Source organism: Strix uralensis, chromosome Z, assembly GCF_047716275.1.
Source record: "Strix uralensis isolate ZFMK-TIS-50842 chromosome Z, bStrUra1, whole genome shotgun sequence".
NCBI lineage: Eukaryota > Metazoa > Chordata > Aves > Strigiformes > Strigidae > Strix > Strix uralensis.
Genome location: NC_134012.1, coordinates 15,983,625 through 16,002,871, shown reverse-complemented (window position 1 = coordinate 16,002,871; position 19,247 = coordinate 15,983,625). Strand labels below are relative to the sequence as shown.

General features: G+C 37.9%; 1 protein-coding gene across 1 annotated transcript in view; it reads left to right on the top strand.

The window, feature by feature from the left end:
- Positions 1 to 19,247, top strand: part of SV2C (synaptic vesicle glycoprotein 2C) — an 82,679-nt gene that overhangs the window by 34,397 nt on the left and 29,035 nt on the right. The window contains exon 3 of the mRNA XM_074855729.1: positions 1,985 to 2,136. Coding sequence (XP_074711830.1) covers positions 1,985 to 2,136 — 152 coding nt within the window. The remainder of the gene's footprint in view (positions 1 to 1,984; positions 2,137 to 19,247) is intronic.

The following is a 19,247-nucleotide window of genomic DNA, read 5'->3' as shown; positions in this document are numbered from 1 at the left end:
TCTGTACTTCATGACAAAACATAAAATGAAGAAAATTGTAGATTTAGAAAAACAGGTTGGTTAATAGACCAGGAAAAAAGCCAAATGTATATTTACTTACCACTCTGTGTGCTTTTCTTAATGAGCAAAAGGAATCAGAAGAATAAGCACTGACTTACCAAAAACTATTTTCTTTAGGTAGGGTGTTATTGCATGAATGAGACTGTCCTTCATCCCATGACCAATCTATTACTTTAGGTGGTCTTGAAAGTGGACACCTATAGCTCCTCATCAGCACTTTCCAGCTTAGGTAGGAAAGAGGAAGACATTGTTTCTAGTTCTGCTAGTGAATTTTCAACATTAGAAAAAGAATTCTAATTAGATCCATGAGTACTGTATTTGAGCAATACTATGGGAGTGCAATTCAAAACTGTGTCTGAGCCCTGGACGTTAAGAAACCATAGCTGTAATCTACTTATACTTTGGGAACTGGAGAACCCCGAGTCCATAGCACCACTGAGGGAGCAGTGCTTCCCCATCACAGCAAAATGATCTGTGATTCCACCCTTGACCATGCCCCTTTCACCATTCCTCACCCAGGGCTTCAAGGAGAACCTTCGAGGACAATGTCTCCCCTTGCTCGTGACAGGGCAGTTCACTAGTGAAGGCTTTTAGTGTTTTCACCCAAGAGAAGAAATGAGTTACAGCCCTCGCTAGCAGTATATCTAACAACAATTCATGGAGGTATAAACCTTTGCAGAACTGGCAGAGAGTATAAGAGCTAGCAGGCTCAACTATGGGAAACATTCATTGTAAAACTGAGAGTTGACCACCAGGATTTCATGAAGACCTGTCTAGAAGGAAGTGACAAAACAGCAGACCCCTAAACAAGTATAACAGCTCAATCCAGTATTTCATCCATGTACCTGAAGACATATTAAAATAAGCTGTATTGCTATGGCACTGAATTTTCTTAGGAGTGAAATACCATTTCTGTATTCATGTTTTCCTATTTAATATCTGTTTTAATCTGTTTCAAGCTTCCTTCTTTTTGATCCCAGCTTGACAGGTCCAAGATGACTGCATAAATATGCATTTATCTTTAAAATTCAGTTAAAAATTCAAACCATACAAGATACTGCTTTAAAGTATGTAATCTGGTATGTGACGATACCTCTTCAAGCTTCACAGGTATTTTCTTCGTCAGGAAAAATAAAATTCACAAGGACTTGTTCTGTTGTGGAACATTTGACAGCTTGCATTGGTAGTGAAGAGGTAAAGACAGTAAAGGATAATCAGGAAGGTGGTGCTGAAAATGGTACATAATTTCAGTTACTCTGATTTTTGTAAAACCAACTTGAACTCTTTTTTTTTGTCCAGAAAACCTTCAGACAGTGTTTATTTACCATGTCAAAAACTGAATATTATATGAATGCATAGGCTTTTCATTAAAAACTTAAGTAAAAAAGCAGCATGGACTTAGCAAATCACGGAGTGCAACTGAAGAGAACATCTTTTTAAATATGCATGAATAGAATGTATTAGTAACATAGTTGGCATTTAGTCAGTTCTTGACTACCTAAAGCATGGGACGTAAGACTTAGAGAAGTATCTATTATTCTTTGGGAAAATGTCTAATATTTGTAGTTAATGTATTTTGACATTTGTCAGTAGACTGCTATGATTTTAGGATTTTTGTGGTGTTGAAAGTCAACACTTTGTGCTGGTTTCTGTTCTGGTGGCCGACACATTGACAATCCCCTTGAAACACTGAACGCAGTGAATTGTACACAGAGTTTTCAAGGAAATATTTGACAAAAATTGCGTCTGAACTGGTGAAAGATGCCTCAAGAGTTCCCCAATGCATGGTGCAATTTGAGAAAAAACACTCTTGCCAGAAGAACTACTTGTAGTTTGGGTTTTCAATGACTGCAGCTATGGGTTTGTTCAGACTTCAACTAGCTGTTACTCTCTTGCTTAATCCACGATCTGTATCTCCTTTTAGGATTGGTGGAGCTGTGCCAACAGTTTTCTCCTATTTTTCGGAAGTGCTTGCTCGGGAGAAACGAGGTGAACACCTGAGTTGGCTCTGTATGTTTTGGATGATTGGTGGCATCTATGCTTCTGCAATGGCTTGGGCAATAATTCCTCATTATGGTAAGAAAGACACCTCCTTTTGATTTGTAGCTCTTCTAGTATGACAGTAAAGCTCTTGAAGTGAAGTTTAAACAGAGGACTTCATGTCTGTTCTCAAAATACTGACCCTGCTGTTAAGAAAAAAATGTATTCCTTTTGGTTTAAATAATGAGAATAGCTTGTACCCTAAATAACAATATTAAAAGGCACAAAAATTAGCTAATACCCATATTTAGTCAGATTCTTTAAATTACTGAAAACCTAGACATATGAAATTATAATTAGTGTTATTGTTGAATCTGGAGAAAATAGGTGATGTGGAGACTTGCATCAGAGAATATAAATTTTAAATTTCTGGATGACAAAAGTGTGCTAGATTGGTTTGTTTTATACAGAGATGTCAATTACACATTCTTGAGAAAGAAGAGCAAGGGCTATCTTGTTTGCAGTCTTAGTTCTGAATATAAAACTGTGCTGAATATTTCATTCTTATAAATCTTTTTAGTAGTGTAGAGATAGAGAAATTGAACAGTGTGCACTGTTCATGCTGCAGAGGTGAATGACGGCAGATAAGACAGAAGGCTTGCAATGGCTGAAGTTATATACACATGCAATATAAGCCACTTTGTGAAAGAGCTCTTTACTGCCCTGACGTGGTTAAACATTATTTGGATGAACAGATTAAATTCTTAGTCTCTTGGGTTTGCCTTTCAGAAGAGTTAAATTCTCACAGATCTCCAGGATTGCTGAGACTGCTCAAGGGTTCTTAAAAATCAGTGTCTTCAAGCACTTCTCCCTGGCACTCCTTCAGACAAGTAAAGTTGCATTGTGAGTTAGCTGGCAGCCAAAGCAACTTTCTTTAGCCAAGCAATGAAGTTTATTGCAGTTGGATTGTGAAAGAGAGGACAACTTCATAAGGTTTTCCCAAAGTGATTGAAACATTTAACAAGTGGTAATGCCCAGAAACAAGTTATAATCATGCAGACTAATTAAATATCTGGACTGTTGCATTAAAATTAATTTTATAGTCCAGTACACACAACCTGAATCTATGTCTTCAACCTTGCCTTTGGCTTTGAATTGTTGGAATCAAAGAGAGTAATTTTTGCTGACAAAGCACAATGTGGATAATTTTTTTTTTTCCCAGTGAGTAAATTACTCTTCATGCCAAGTACTTTTTGCTTTCCTATGGATTTTTTTCTTTATCTTTCAGTGGAAAATTCAAACATTATGACAGACTGATTTACATAGGTTGTCTAATTTCACTGTAGATTTTATAAATCAATATCTCAATGAATACTAATACACTTCCTTATACCAAAGCAGTGACACTAGAGGGAAAAATTTTCTTCTTTCTTTAGCACTGGAACACTATCCACAACAAAAAGCCGTGCTGCACTGATATTTTTGGTGTCCTCCTGCAAAAGTATTTATTAAATTACTTAAGACAAAAGAATATAAAACCCAATTTTTAAATACAGTATTCTTCAGTGTTAGCCATATAAATCACTTTCCTTACAGTGTATTAAGAAAAGTTGAAAAAGCTAAAAGGAAGGCAAAAATCAAGCTATCAAAAAAAACCCCAAACAATCCTTTCTCACAGGAAAAGAAGTGGGTTTACACATCATTTTGGCAAAATTAAACAGAATATATTTATGGGTTTTGCTGAGGTCTTAAAATTGTCTTCACTTCAAAACAGAATTTTTCATTACATTGTGAAGTTTAAAACCTGTGTCTTAGTTCCTAGTACAAACGTGGAATCACCCCAGGTCAGGACCAAGGACAAACTGCTTTGTTGTCACAATACTGTGCCGAGCTCTCAGACATTGCGAAGGTCTCCCAGGGCAAACCCAGTTCCGGCACTCAGGAGACTGTGGTCTCATATTGCTGTACCCTCCTGAAAAAACTCCAGGTCAGGCGAATACGAGAGCAGATCTCTGCACTATTTGTATCACGTGCATTCACGAAGAGGCTCTTGTAGTGGTATTTTCTCTTTTACAATTTCTACATGGTTTCCATGGAATTATTTTGCCAGAATCAAGCAAAGATACAGATTTTTCTCCAAATCACTTCCAGTGCTTCTCATAATTCACATCTCCACTGACTAGAAAGTAAAATTTTATAAACAAAGGAACCCAACCACTTATAAGCCTCATTTATATAGTGCATAGGGATTTCTGAGCTCTCTGCTTCTCACATAAGGAGTAAATAGAGTTGATTTTTCCCAGCTGAACTCAGAAGTTACTCAACGGCAGTGAATGAAGTTGCATCTATTGAAAAGCAATAAGCTGCCATTGAGCATAGTGGAATTATTCTTAAATTAATAGAAAAATACCAAGCCAACAGAATAGAATAATTTCATAGATTTTTTTTCCTCACTCTTTTGTAAATGTATTCCTTTCATTTGTACTGCCTCTTACATAAGCCACTTTAAAAAGTCCTAGATTCACAGCCAGTATATATTATCTAGACCAAGGCAGCCAGTGAAACTGTCTGTACAAGTTTACCAGTTGAACATTTAGCTCTATCTTTCTGTGAGAAAACAAAGATTGCATTCTTTATATGTAACAGTTTATCTCCATTTCTGTTGAGCAGCACAGGAGTGTCTGAAACCTGAGTAATGCTTTGAAACACAAAATAAAGAGAAGCTAAGAGTTGCCTTGGTATGAGCATGTTGTTAAGAGAGGAATCATCCTGATGTAGTGTTGCAGTGACCACATACAGAAAGGCTAATATAATCTGGAAGACAAGCATCCCTGTCTCAGGACTTCTTAAATGCTGTAGCTGTTGGCTTTGGTTTAAAATTTGAAAATGTGTATAGATTTGTTCAGGGTCTCCGAAAGAGGAGGTCATGGAGAAGCTATTGGAAGAAACATCTGCAGAGAAATGCTTCTAATTGCTGCCAATTAACAAAGTCCCAGATAACGCTGCTACAAAAATATTGCTTTATGCACTATTTAGATCAGGCTGGATAGGAAGAAAAATCACCATTTTATAAAAAATTGTGCAAGCGCAACTTTAAATTTAGCATCATGTTTGAAGGTAGATTAGTTCAAAGACTGTCAAATGCATCAAATGTGTATTACAATATTCTTTAAAATGTTAATTTTTAAATTTATGAAAAATCTTAAGACTGAGAAATTACATTTCAGTTTAAAATCCAGATAGTGATATATTACAGTCTTGTTATACCAAGTTTATGTGTTCATCTGAGGATAGGAATCAAAAAGAATTATACAAGTTATTCCAGGCTTTTTACTCCTTTAATTAAAAACAACAAAAGAAAGTTATAAAATTATCAGTTCTGAAAAAATACCTGTTGTCTGCCATACACATATATTATTTTACAAAAAGGAAAAGTTGAGTTTTGTTGCACCATATCTCCAAACAAAAATTCAGGGGAAGCTGGATAAGGATTTCAGTGTATTTAACATATTAGTTTTGATATTCCACATAGTTTTATGTTTTGCATAGGATGTATATAAGTCTTTTCTGGCTTCATAAACTACAGAAAAACCTTCCAAAATTTGAAACATTCCCTAGAGTATTTTGCTTAGTGACAAACAAATATTGTCCTCACTGATTTTTAAATCTTATTCCTGAACAAGAAGGGGAACACATGGCCAAAAAGAAATTAGATTGCAAGGCAGAGAACAGGATGGTGCAGGTGTCCAGGCTGCTACAGCATGAGCTGCACTTGAAATCTGAAGCTTTCCTTACACTCTAACCCCTACTTCTGGTACTTACAAGGGGAGAGAGGAGACAGCCATGTCAAATGGCTTTAGTGAACAATTAGAATTTTACTAAAGAAAACCATTTTTTTCTGAATATTTAATATTTTTTTTTTAAAAAAGAGAATAACTTTTTTACAGTAACACAGAACTTAAAAATGCAGACATAGAAGTGTCCAAACGATGGACTCATACTTGACTTGCAAAACATTGCATTTAAAAGATTAATGGTAACTTCTCTTTTTAAAGTGTTTAATTGTGTTTCCTACTGGAAATTTTGTATTCTTTTCCTGGTTTGTAAAATATATTTGCTCCTACATTACTCTGAAGATCTTTGCCTTTTACTTTTCTTCTGCCAATATCCTTGAGTAAGTTTAAATGGCAGAAACTGGGATTTAGTTTAGATAGGAAAGAAGTTAAGTTTTAAATACAGATGTAATAAAATACTAAGAAAAACTACCAAATGTGGTTAAAGAATCTCCATCACTGGAGGGTTTTAAGGGCACACCAAACCACAGCTTGTCCTCAATACCTCAATAGGACCACACTAATTTTACCAAACCTACTACTGGAGACGTATTGCCCGTTCTTAATTCTACCTCCCATAAGGAGATCAGTCTTTTCATAGACACAAAAGTCCATAAATGACTTCTATTTCTAACCAAGTGTAATTGTGATTAGAATGGACCGATCTGTTTTTCTTTTGAGTAAGTGATTTGCAAAGTGGCCTGAAAAACATTTCTCCATTTGTAGCAGAGGATTGCTGAGGTGAAGCAGATCAATTTGCCTGAAGAAATTAACTTTACTGCCAGTCAAAAAGATCTTTTATCACATTTTTCTAGGTGGCTTGAGGGTAGTTTCTGCAGTATTTCCTACTGTCATGTTTGCTTTGTTCTTGTGTCATCCAGTTGGAGATTAAAATGGTAAACATATCTTCAAAACTGCAATAAAATCCTCTTTTGTATGAAACAATTGTGAACTATACTGTAGTAAAATAGGCAAGGAGCTAAGCAGAGTTGCATGCAGCAGCTGCGTAGATGAGGAGATGGAGAGCTACTGGCTCACAGTGCAGCTCAGATCATGTACAGCACCAGGCAGTGTTAATGGAGTAGTTAGTCTCTCAGCCTGCAGCAGACTAAACTGAGAACACGATGGACTGAAACTATTCAGTGGCAATGAATTCAGAAAAACTTTTAACTCCTATGCCAATGCTATGTATTATCAGTGGGCCTATAGGGCATGGTGAGTACTTAGTCAGCAATAAAAGCAGAAGGATCTTAGAAGCCATTCATCTTCCAGTACTTCTGATGAGCAGAACTGTATGCTTCTGAATGGTGGGAGCTGCAAGTGTGGACGTACAGAGACTTCATTCTAGCCTGCTGGTCTCCTCTCATTGTAAAGAGACAAGAGTTTATTGCATTAGCAAAGTGCAGTCAAAAGTTTACACTCTTTTGTGGTGATGGTTATTCCGAGATGAATGCTGTGAAACAATTGTTCCCCAGTACATAGATGTTACATAGTGTATGTTTATACAATATAAGGAAAAAGTGGAGTTTTTTCTGTCTGTCAGCATTTATTTTTGTAGAAATTAAAAGGTTAATGAATGACTTTGTTACTAAGATGAAGTATTAGAAGCCAGATTTTTTGCTAGCAGATTGTATAGGCTACATTTTTTTCAACAGTGACCCATGAACTTGGTTATCTCAAGGTCTAGTTCAGGATTTACCTGGATGAGTATAGAAATCTTGACTATTTTGAAAAATTGGGATTTTTTCCTTAATAATGGCATTTTCTTAACTTCATTATTACTTGTCTGTAAAAAAACCCGGTATTAATTACTTTGTTGAGAATGCACAGATTAATATCTGTGAAGTGTCTTTAGAAACAATTTGTCTGCTCAAATCTATAAGCTTCAAAGTGTCAAAGTTGGTGGTGCTGTAAATAAGTGGCTATTACTTTTACAGATACCACATTTCAAATATTTCTTGTAGCAGTTCTGAATTCTGAAATGTGTGTGGAGGTGGGTCTGAGCATCAGAGGAACAGTTTGATTTCACTCATGGCTATTACATCAGCTGCTCCCAGCATTCCTCAGCAGCGAGGTGCCCAGCAGCTTATAAATGTATTATAAATCATGGTTTCATCTTAGGGAAAGGATCACCAAGTTCCTTCTTCCACCCTTCCTTTGCTGTAATCCCCAGAGGGGAATTTGACTATCTCTGATGCAGTGCAGTCATGCAATCAAAAGACCAGGATATACTTACATGATTTATAATAAAAAAAGCCGCACTTGACTGATTTCGTACTGCTGCATCAGTGTGGTAACTGCTCCCAAAACAACCAGAGAAAGAAATTATACTCAGTAGTAATATCTACAGAGATGATTTACTGCAGTTCCTTGTACGTCAACACCTTAATGTGAGTTGGAAATAGGAAAAACAGTTATGTGATTACTATCACCCCCACACCCCCCCACCCCCCCCCCCCCGACAATCCAGGAGGAGATAGTCAGTGACCTACTGCATCACATAGACATACACAAGTCTATGGGACCAGACGGGATACACCCGAGGGTGCTGAAGGAGCTGGCTGGGGTGCTCGCCAAGCTGCTTTCCATCATTTACCAGCAGTCCTGGCTGACCGGGGAGGTCCCCACAGATTGGAAATCGGCCAATGTGACGCCCATATATATGAAGGGTTGGAAGGATGATCTGGGAAATTACAGGCCTGTCAGCTTCGTTTCTGTGCCCAGGAAAGCTGATGGAGCAGCTCATCCTGAGTGCCATCACACAACACATGCGGGACAACCAGATGATCAGGCCCAGTCAGCATGGGTTTATGAAAGGCAGGTCCTGCTTGACAAACCTGATCTCCTTCTACGACAGGGTGACCTGCTTATTGGATGAGGGAAAGGCTGTGGGTGTTGTCTACCTTGAATTTGACACCGTTTCCCACAGCATTCTCCTGGTGAAACTGGCTGCTCATGGCTTGGATGGGCACACGCTTCGCTGGGTAAAAAACTGGCTGGATGGCCGGGCCCAGAGAGTTGTGGTGAACGGAGTTAAATCCAGTTGGCGGCCGGTCACGAGTGGTGTCCCCCAGGGCTCGGTTTTGGGGCCACTCCTGTTTAACATCTTTATTGATGATCTGGATGAGGGGATCGAGTGCACCCTCAGTAAGTTTGCAGATGACACCAGGTTGGGTGGGAGTGTTGATCTGCTCGAGGGTAGGGAGGCTCTGCAGAGAGACCTGGACAGGCTGGAGCGATGGGCTGAGGCCAACTGTAGGAGTTTCAATAAGGCCAAATGCCGGGTGCTGCACTTGGGCCACAACAACCCCCAGCAGCGCTACAGGCTTGGGGAGGAGTGGCTGGAGAGCTGCCAGTCAGAGAGGGACCTGGGGTTGTTGATTGACAGCCGGCTGAACATGAGCCAGCAGTGTGCCCAGGTGGCCAGGAAGGCCAATGGCATCCTGGCTTGCATCAGAACTAGCGTGTCCAGCAGGGACAGGGAAGGGATCTTACCCCTGTTCTCGGCACTGGTGAGGCCGCAACTCAATTACTGTGTTCAGTTTTGGGTCCCTCACTACAAAAAGGACATTGAATTACTCGAGTGTGTCCAGAGAAGGGCAACGAAGCTGGTGAAGGGTCTGGAGCACATGTCGTATGAGGAGCGGCTGAGGGAACTGGGGTTGTTTAGTCTGGAGAAGAGGAGGCTGAGGGGAGACCTCATCGCCCTCTACAACTACCTGAAAGGAGGTTGCAGAGAACTGGGGATGAGTCTCTTTAACCAAGTAACAAGCAATAGGACAAGAGGTAATGGCCTCAAGCTGTGCCAGGGAAGGTTTAGACTAGATATTAGGAAGCATTTCTTTACAGAATGGGTTGTTAGGCATTGGAATGGGCTGCCCAGGGAGGTGGTGGAGTCCCCATCCCTGGAGGTGTTTAAGAGTTGGGTTGACATAGCGCTGAGGGATATGGTGTAGTTGAGAACTGTCAATGTTTGGTTAATGGTTGGACTGGATGATCTTCAAGGTCTTTTCTAACCTAGATGATTCTGTGATTGTATTTGGTTTCCTTGAAGTTGAAACATGCTGAAATAGAATGCCATGGCAATAGGATGCCATCAGTGACTTTGATATGCAAGAGATGCATCAGTGATGCCTACTTTAATATTGCAGAAGGCATATAAGAGAAAAGAATGATTAGTTGCAAAGGGAAAAAGAATAAACCGCTTACTGATGATAAGACAAATAGTAGTAGGCTGAAATTTCTGTAAAGGGGAGGTATTACAGGTAATGAAAAAGACTTTCTAATGGTGTGTTAGTTAAGCATCTGAATAAAACTGCTATGGAAGTAGTGAAATCTCAGTCACTGTAAGTCTTTAAGAACATATTTTGAGAATATTGTAGGGGCTGTCATTGATTCTGATTTGAAGCATGTGGATGCACTGGATGCCTCCTCAAGGTCCCATCAACTCCTACTCTCAGGGAACTGTTAAACAGATACTGTTGCTCCAGAGGGTGCTGGGATAGGCCATAAAAGAGCAAATGAAGAAAACAAAGACAAAAGGAGGGGAGAACTTCCAAAATTTTTTTGAGGTGGGGGAGGGGGAAGAAAAAGGAGTGGCATTGGACATACCCATGACATGTAGGAAAATGCCTGTCTATCAGACTATTCTAGCTGGTAGCTACAAAAGGAAGACAGAAGGCTTCTCTGCTGAACAACCCTGCACTGATAGAAAGAGAAATGAAAAAGTCGATCCTTCTCTAATCTTGAAAATTCTGGACTCTAAATTTAAAAAACATTAATTTTCTTCCTTTTCTCAAACCTTTCCCCCTTTTCATGGTGGTTCAGAACAAATCCAAGCCATGGCAGCAACTGTTTTGGAAAAGGCTGAGTCCAAGCTTCCATTTTCTATTGCACAGTAGTTTCTGTTCTCTTCAGAAGATCTCTGAATTTTATTAGTCATCCAGAACAAAGAAAGATGTCAAAGAAGATGGCCTGGAAAAGTGCTGCATGTGTCTTTTCTCAGTTGTAAAAAGCCCATGAAAGCACTAACAAATCTGCAGAAATTTAAATCAATATTTTTAATTTTTTTTAAACTTGCAGGAAACATTTGAACCAAATTATAAAACCAAGAGCAGCTCTTCAATTTTATCTTCTCCATACAATTGCCATCCTGATATGTTTTCTGTATGCAGAATCCATGAATCTATGGATACCTTAACCAATGAAAAATACTCTTTGAGATTTAAAAGAAGTTCAAGCTTTGTTAACGTTGAATATGCATTGTTATGAGACTGTGTCATGCTGAACAAATGGAATAGATCAGACATAAAGACATCTACTCCATAATGCAACATCTCTTGATCTGTTTTGCATTCCACTAAGAGGCAAAATGATCCCAAATGTGCTATGCTTCCCCACATACATAGTGCACTTCCATTAATCTGGTATTTTACAGATTGAAGCTATATATATACTTTTAAAATCCGAGTTCATTAAAGTGGGTATGAGGCAGTTTTAATGTTAACTTATCAACTCCTACTTGTGAATTGTTCTTCATTTGAAATAATCCTGTGAAATTAGACTATACTGAATGTGTGTACTTCAAAGAACAACAGAACACAGCAGAGTTTGGAACAGCTGCTTATGCAAATTCAGCTAAAAAAGCAAAACAAATCACTTTGTTTATCAGTTCAGTATTGTCTATGCCCTAATGCAGGGTTTGATATGGTCATTTAAATGTTTACATTTGCAAGCTTTGGAAGCTTAAGTAGCTTTTAGCACATCTACTTAATGAGCACTAAAGATGCTCATTAGAAAGGTTCTAATATAACCTTCTCCTGGTCTCTTTAGGTTGACTGTGAAAGAGAAAATTTGTTTATTGGGAGGTTCAGTAAAAAACTAGCAAATTGTTTTGTGAGCAGAGAAGTTATCAGGCCCACTTTCCTAGGAATTTCTGTCAATGTCCCTGTGATTCTGGCTAACCCCTTTCTCTCCTCTCTTCCTCTTTATCATTTACACAGCACCACGACAGTACTTTTAAGTTTCTCCTTGCGTTTTCCAGATACCTTTTTGCTATAGTCTCTACAGTTGCCCTTTCTTGTCCCCATAATTGTGCAATAAGAAACACTCAGCTTCCCATGCCCTTGCCATGCTCCCTGCTGCATTACAGCCCTGCTCCAGCCTAGCTGCTGTCAGGGAGGAGGCAACATGTTTTGGCTTGGGTTGGACCCATGCCAGAGCCAAAGGATGGAGCGTCCAAGATGTGGTCCCAGCCCCCAGGCTGGCTGCAGCATCCCTGAGGGGCCACTGACTTCTCCTGCCTTTTTTCTCTGTACTCTGATGGGGTCTCTACCCTCTGCCTGGGCAGTGCATTTCTCAACACTTTGGGAAATGTGATTATCTTTGAGACTATTTCTTCCTGTCAGATTTGATTGAAGTAGGTCAATGACTTTAAACGATGCTGGTGGAGTCACTGACAGACAGGTGAACAGTGATGTTGTCATAAACATCACTGTCTAATGCCATAAACATAGTTTTCCACAGAAACCATAGTAATAGACAATCATTCTTATGGCAATAAAACAATGGCAACTCCTCAACCTCAGTTTTAATGAAAACTCAGTTTCACACTATGAATTGGCCTTGAGTATAAAGTATGAAAAATTATATCCAAGTTAATGAAGCTGCCTTAGAAGTCTGGCCAGTGGCCATTAGAAATGTCTGCAGTGTCAGGCATAACCATTGCTTTTCACTTCCAGAAATAAATGAGATGTTAATACAATGAGATTTCTTTTGTTCACATTTTCAATGTTAAAAAGACAAAAAAGCTTTTGGTTTTGTGATTGGTCTATAACAGATGAAAAATTAAAGTGATTTGTATAGACAGGCAAAATAAGAGGTCACTGGTCTTAGTCTGTGATTATTCAGATACATAATGTATTAATTTCTCTGGAATACAGTGCAACAGTATAAATTTGTTGACCATACTTCCATGTTGTTTGTCTGGCTTATAAAACTGTCTGCTCTGTAGGAGTTCGTGATTGTCCTTTCAGTAACAGTTTCTTTTCACTTCCATAATATATTCTGTCTATGGATTGGATATACAACTGGAATATCATTTTTCACTTTGCAGTGCAGTTACCTTTAAAATAAAATTAATAATCAATTGCAGAATGGCATTGGATTTCTTTCTCAAGGAGTTTGTTTATACTTTTCCTCAAAGAAGAATATTAAATGTTACTTTTGAAAATCATGTCTACTTTAGTGAAAGTAATTCCATCAAGGTATATTCAGTAATCTATGCATATCTGAGTATCTGAATACATCATCTGACTATATTTTTTCTGCTCATATTTGTAGGGGAGGGACCTGTACAAATATACAGAAAAAACCTAATGTACCTCCCCTATAGTATTTGTGTGCTTAATATACCCAACACCGCTGTATTTTTACATTTGCCAAAGATTCCAGCAGAAAACAGTATAAAATGAAAACAGAGAAACAGAGAGATTTAGTAGTAGTGAGGGCTCTGGGCTGAGATTTCAGTTCCTGGTCTCCTCAGCTTTGATGCTGGCTGAGGTGAGGAGATGCTGCTTTCTACCACGCTCTGTTCCTCTCTTGCTGTTGAGTCTGTATTATCTTGTTTCCTTTCTAGTACAGGGACTATTTTTTCTGGAGCACTGAGAGTTTTGTCTCCCCTCCTAGTTGTTTCTTGAAGGGAGCATTGCCATATGATAAAAAAGTGAGGAATCATAGCTCATAGCCTTGATCAAAGAGATCAAGGTAAGGCTTTTAAATTCTTTTATTTTCCCATAGGAATCCTATGCATTTGAATCTTATATAAGCATCTGATTCTTTCAAGATATCTGGATATTCTAGACTCTGTAAGGAAGTCATGAAGCTTTATAAAAGGAAAAATATAATATAATGCTCTGTTTATTTAATATGTTGTATTTTCCTTGTTCCCTTTGATAATTACATTTCAAACACTGTGACTGCCTCTCCATAGGCAAAATCCACCCCTCCCCCACCACCCCTTGGATAGCTCTTGTAGATTATAACTGAGGATCATTAGTACTTGATTTGTGACTACAAATAATATGTGTGTTCGAAGTGTTTTACCAAAGTTTGAATTCAAGACTTCTGACCCATGGTTCACGGTATGTACAGAAAAGCTCCATGTATTCAACAGACCAGGTTTGTTTAACTGACTGCTGTTAGATTAGAAGATAATTCTTAGAATGCACATCTGGTCTAATTATTAGATCACATAAACTGCCTCTTTAGTCTATCTGTCTCTCTCTTAGTGACAGGATATTGCTTCCTTTTGTTTGAAATAAAAATATAATAAGAGGTAAATTAAATAGCAAAAAAGGAAATGAGACTTAAATCACAGCACTGAAATGCTCATTAAAAAAAGATTTTTCTTGCAACAGCTTTCAGACAAATAAAATATAATAAAGTTAAATTTTGAAATAGTTTCTTGAATTGCATAGATGTTCTGTTATTACACTGCAGCAGCATGCAAAGGTAAAACACATATCACTGGTAAAAGACACATCCTCTCTGTATTCTTCAGAAAATGTTCCAGCATTTCCATGATTGTTTTGTTTGTAAGTTAGGCTAGAGAAGAAGGCCCCATTTTTCTTTTCATAAACTGCAGTGTTTTATTATGTCTTTTTCTGATTGTCTTTTTTTGATTAATTGCTTCTCTTTTCTTCTTCAGTGTGAGCCTATAATTTAAATATTCTTGGTCCAGATACACATAAATCACTGGAAGTCTCAGACCAGGACAGGAACACTTACATTTTCAATTAGCTTCCACTTTTAACAGCTGAGGTTAATAGTGTCTACAACAACTTGTCATGCCGAAAGCAGTGCAATTTTTGAGCTCAAAGTTATGGGGAGGCCATGGAGGGCACCAAACAAAAATATGTAGCTATCATTGTAGTTGTGTTTTGCGTATTGGTAGGACAACAATATAATGAGATTTTGTTGCAGACAAGTATTTTTTTTCAGAATTGGTTCATAATGACTACTGCACAGGGCACTTGGCAATTTTACATTGTCTTCTTATAAAAGTGGATTTTGTCTGCTGTTGATGATTTACTCTGATTGTACTCTTTGGCACTGTCCAAGCAGATGTTTTGAACTTTGTACACAAACCATTTTTCAATTCTTAATTATATATATATAGTATGAAGTATAAAGTATAAATTATAAAGTATAAAATAAAGTAGTGGAAAGCACTAAGTAAATGTAGGAGACCAGAAGTAGAAATCTTAACAAGAAATCAAAAGTAAGGGTCATGCAAACAAAATTTGAATCATGTTTTAGTGACATTTGATTGCACAGTCTCAATGTTGACACTGACCATGATATTTTTAAGCTCTGAAAACAGCATCTTTTAACATGTGCTCTCCCCTACTGTTTTTTGACATTAGTTGCATCTGCTTGATTCATCATCTCTGGAAAGCATGACATGGACTTTTCTTCTTAGACTGACAAGCCTGTAAGTTATGATGTTGACAAAGTTGTGGCCAGCAGATTTTACCTCTGTTTTGCAGATAGTGAAGTGCCTTCACCGAACAGCTGCACAGAGCGAGACCCAAGCGAGGACTTTGCAGAACTGTATGAGTACATAAATCTCTGGGGCCAGTGACTCAGTCAGCCAAACAGTCAGATCAATTATGTGCCACAGTGCTTGTAATGAGATTTTTGATGCTATCAGCTAAATATTAACCCTTGGTGGCCTCTTTCAGGTTGTTTTTTTTTATACATGAGTAATTAAAACATCGTCTTTCCAGTTCCTCAGTCTCCGTTCCACTTTGGACTATAATGTAAAGTCAGTGTAATTACTGAATAGATCTTGCTCGTATTGGAATTAAATTTAAATTTTTATGCTCACTTTTTATCTGGTTATTAAACTAAGAAAATTCTTAGACCATTCTTTGATTCACTATTCTTTCCAGATGCTGCCAGCTACTGCTGTGGTTTTCAATAGTGAAGATTTCATAAGATGCTTCTAGGCTATATGCCCATAAAAATAATTAAGACAAATAAATCTTTCATTCATAGGCCTTAGTTAGCCAAGTAGGACTCTACACATCCATTTGAAAAATGTCTAGTGGTCATTAAATTCAGGAAGGTCGCAAACCACTGACCTATTGCATCCTAGCACTACTTTTGATATTTTCTGACTCCATGGTATTACAAGGGCAGTTGGAAGATTGCAAATGTATGTATAAAAGAATCTTACACCCAAGCACTTACAGCAAGTGTTGGTTTCCACAGGACTGAGGAGGGTGCCATATAAGCCCTAATATCTCTACTAACAAGTAGATATAGACCTATATCAGATCTCTAACTGAAAGGAGAAAATTTTCCAAATCCAATTTAGATGGAGAAATGTGACAAAAGCAGCCATGTATAAGGAAATGAAACATTTGAGCTTTTGATTACAAATCACAGCTCTTTCCACATTTTGCATCTGAACCCTGGACAAAATTTGATCAGTGTCCATCTACATTAATTTCTAGCAGTCTTGGACAGCTTTCTCTGAATAAGGCTCATGAGTGCACATAAAGGAAGTGCAGAACATTCTAGCCTGGAATATGCATATTTACTTACTTAATAATTTCAATTGCAACGTGGTGTTTCTCATTTTAAATTTCAGAAATACACAACTAACATAAATTTTAAGAGAGCTTTTGCACTGATTTGTATTTTATAAAGTGAGAAGTAGAGAGGAAGAAAGCTATTTTGAGGACACACAAGTTTTAGAAACACTGATTTAAGATCTAAGCAGAAAATCACAGATTTGCCCTGGAAAATTTTCAAAATCTATGCTCATTATCCAGGGACTGTAATGAGTCAGGATATACCCACTTCCCAAGGAGTATAATGATATTTGCATTCAGAATGAAGCCACACAGTAGTTATTCAGGCTTGATTCTTGGTAATAAGTGTCTGAAGTCTGACAAAATGATTCAGGATGGAATCAAAACTTAATGGTGACCAAAGTCAAGACATTGCAATTCTGTGTTGAAGTGTTTTGAGATTTGATATGTTTCCAGCCCTATAGGATAATTGCATTGTGTTTGTATTCAGAATTGCTAAGGTGAAAAATTGGATCCTGCATGGTGGTGGCCAGATGGAGACATTTACATCAGCATGACACCTTAGCAAAGTACATTTCTATTCTTTCTTCCTATTTTGAGAATGTAAAATTCTAAGTGGCCAAAGTTAAACAAACAGAAGTAGAGGACTGTAAGTTTGTCACCACTCCTCAGCAGTGACATCCTTTGTTCCTTTCCTGTAAGTGAAACACTTTGCTTTTAGCCCTTCTTTTCATGCAGCATCATATCCATGGGTGCAACAAATAGTTTAAATCAGAGGATCAATCTAGGAAAGGCTCACAGAACTCACAGCACATCAGCTGAGCACCTCTCCAGGGCCAAGCAGGTATTGCAGAACAACTCATTCTCTTAGGAATGAGGTGCAGGTCTATCAAGAAACCATGTAGAGGGTTTTGTACAAATTTGATGTTTATCCTTTCCCTCTCCCCTTATGGGGTAATGATTCTGCATTTCATGTCAATGTATTTCTTTATGGATTTGGACAGTACAGTCTTCTCCCAAACTCTGTATATTTTGGCTCTGATTTTTCTCTTATTTTCATGCCTCTCCAGTGTTACTGAGATCTTTGAGCACTGTTAAGAGTTAACCTGTGTAAGTATTACTGCTCCTGTTTTGTAGATAAGGATGCAGCATATAAATACGCAGAAAAGCACAATAAAACACTGTAGATTGCCTGTAATTCACCATGTAATTGGATGATGTTAGGGAGAGTGGTGGCTAAAGTGAATAAACAAATGTATACTTCCGTGTTAGATAAATAAGAGGGAGAGAAATCTTCATGTCCTGATGGTTGGTTTGCTGTCAGCTGACTTTACAGCTGCTGTTCAAACCCAAAAGTTTCCTGCAAAGTGCACTTTCCTAAGATCTTTTCTGTTTCTCTTTTTAACATGCTTTTTGTATATATGGGTAATCATTAAAGTTTATTTGTTTCAGTGCTGCTTTACATGAGTAAAAGGTAATTTTTCCAGCTCTGTGAAGTGCACAGAAATCTTCTTGTTATCATACCTTTCTCAGTCATATAGTAAATGCAGAAGAGGCAAAACCAATTCTGAAAGTGCCATAAGCTGCCTCTTGTGAAAGCTCTTCTACTCTTTTGCCCCTGTTTGTTTTAACTATTGCATCTTTGGAATAGTCCACTGAAGGGGAGAATATGGGGTTACTATGTAGAAAATTTATAATGATCAATTTATTTTGCAAGTCCTTTCTCTCTGGTTCTGTATAACTTCTGCCCTGTAAAACTTCATAAAATTTGAACTGCTAATGAGTTATTTTGCCTTATTCATGACTTTGTTTTATTTAGTTGGCCCAGTATCCTTCCCAGTAAAGAAAATCAAAGTGCAAGAATAGCTTTCTTTGTTGAAGTCAAGATACAGACATGCCATTCTCATTAGGCTCAGTACTGACAACAGTCTACTTCAACTTCCTACACATATTCATGTTTGTCTAGCTAGGAAGGCAAGTAAGATCCTGATTTTCTAATCATAGGTAGACCACTGATTAAACATCCTTTGCCACCTCTATCATCTGCCAAGATTAGACAGATGATGTGACCAGACTGCTGGGTATCTGCAGTTCTTTTATTAGGAATTGCTGCTTTAATTCTCTTATATGATTGCATCTGTTCATCTCTTCTGCCATTTTAAGGATTAACTTCTTGCCTGTATTGGCTACTGTGAGTCACAGCATCTTGACACAGCCATACTTTAGGGCCAACTGAAAGTCAGATTTCAGACAGACCATTGCAATCCATGCACACAATGACTTACAAGCTTCCCTTGTCTTTTTTTTTTTTCCCCTCCTGGTGTTGCTAGGTATTCTGATTTGAAACTATTTTTTATGTTTTTTCTATCAGGCCTGTCACAGACACATTAGTATTTCCATAGCAATGAAACAGACCTAACAGATCAGTATTCTGTATAGAGTATATGTAAGGTTTTGTGAAAGGCTGACATATTACTAAACCTCAAATTTTGGGCATGTATCATACCACATCATTGTCTGAAGTATGAAGATACACAATCCTCCTCCTCAATGAAAAGTAAAACTGGACAGTACTACAGCAAGTATTAGAAAGATTTTAAAAGTGGACTGATGTCACTCTTCAAAGGTACTACAGCTAGACACCTCACCCAGACTACAGTGCTATGCACTGGATAGAGGAGTTGTGTCTGACAGTATTAGAGAGCAAATTATTTTCTATGCAAGGTCAGCCCTGCTTGCAGCTGTTCTGGGACTTGTCTGAATGGTAGATAAT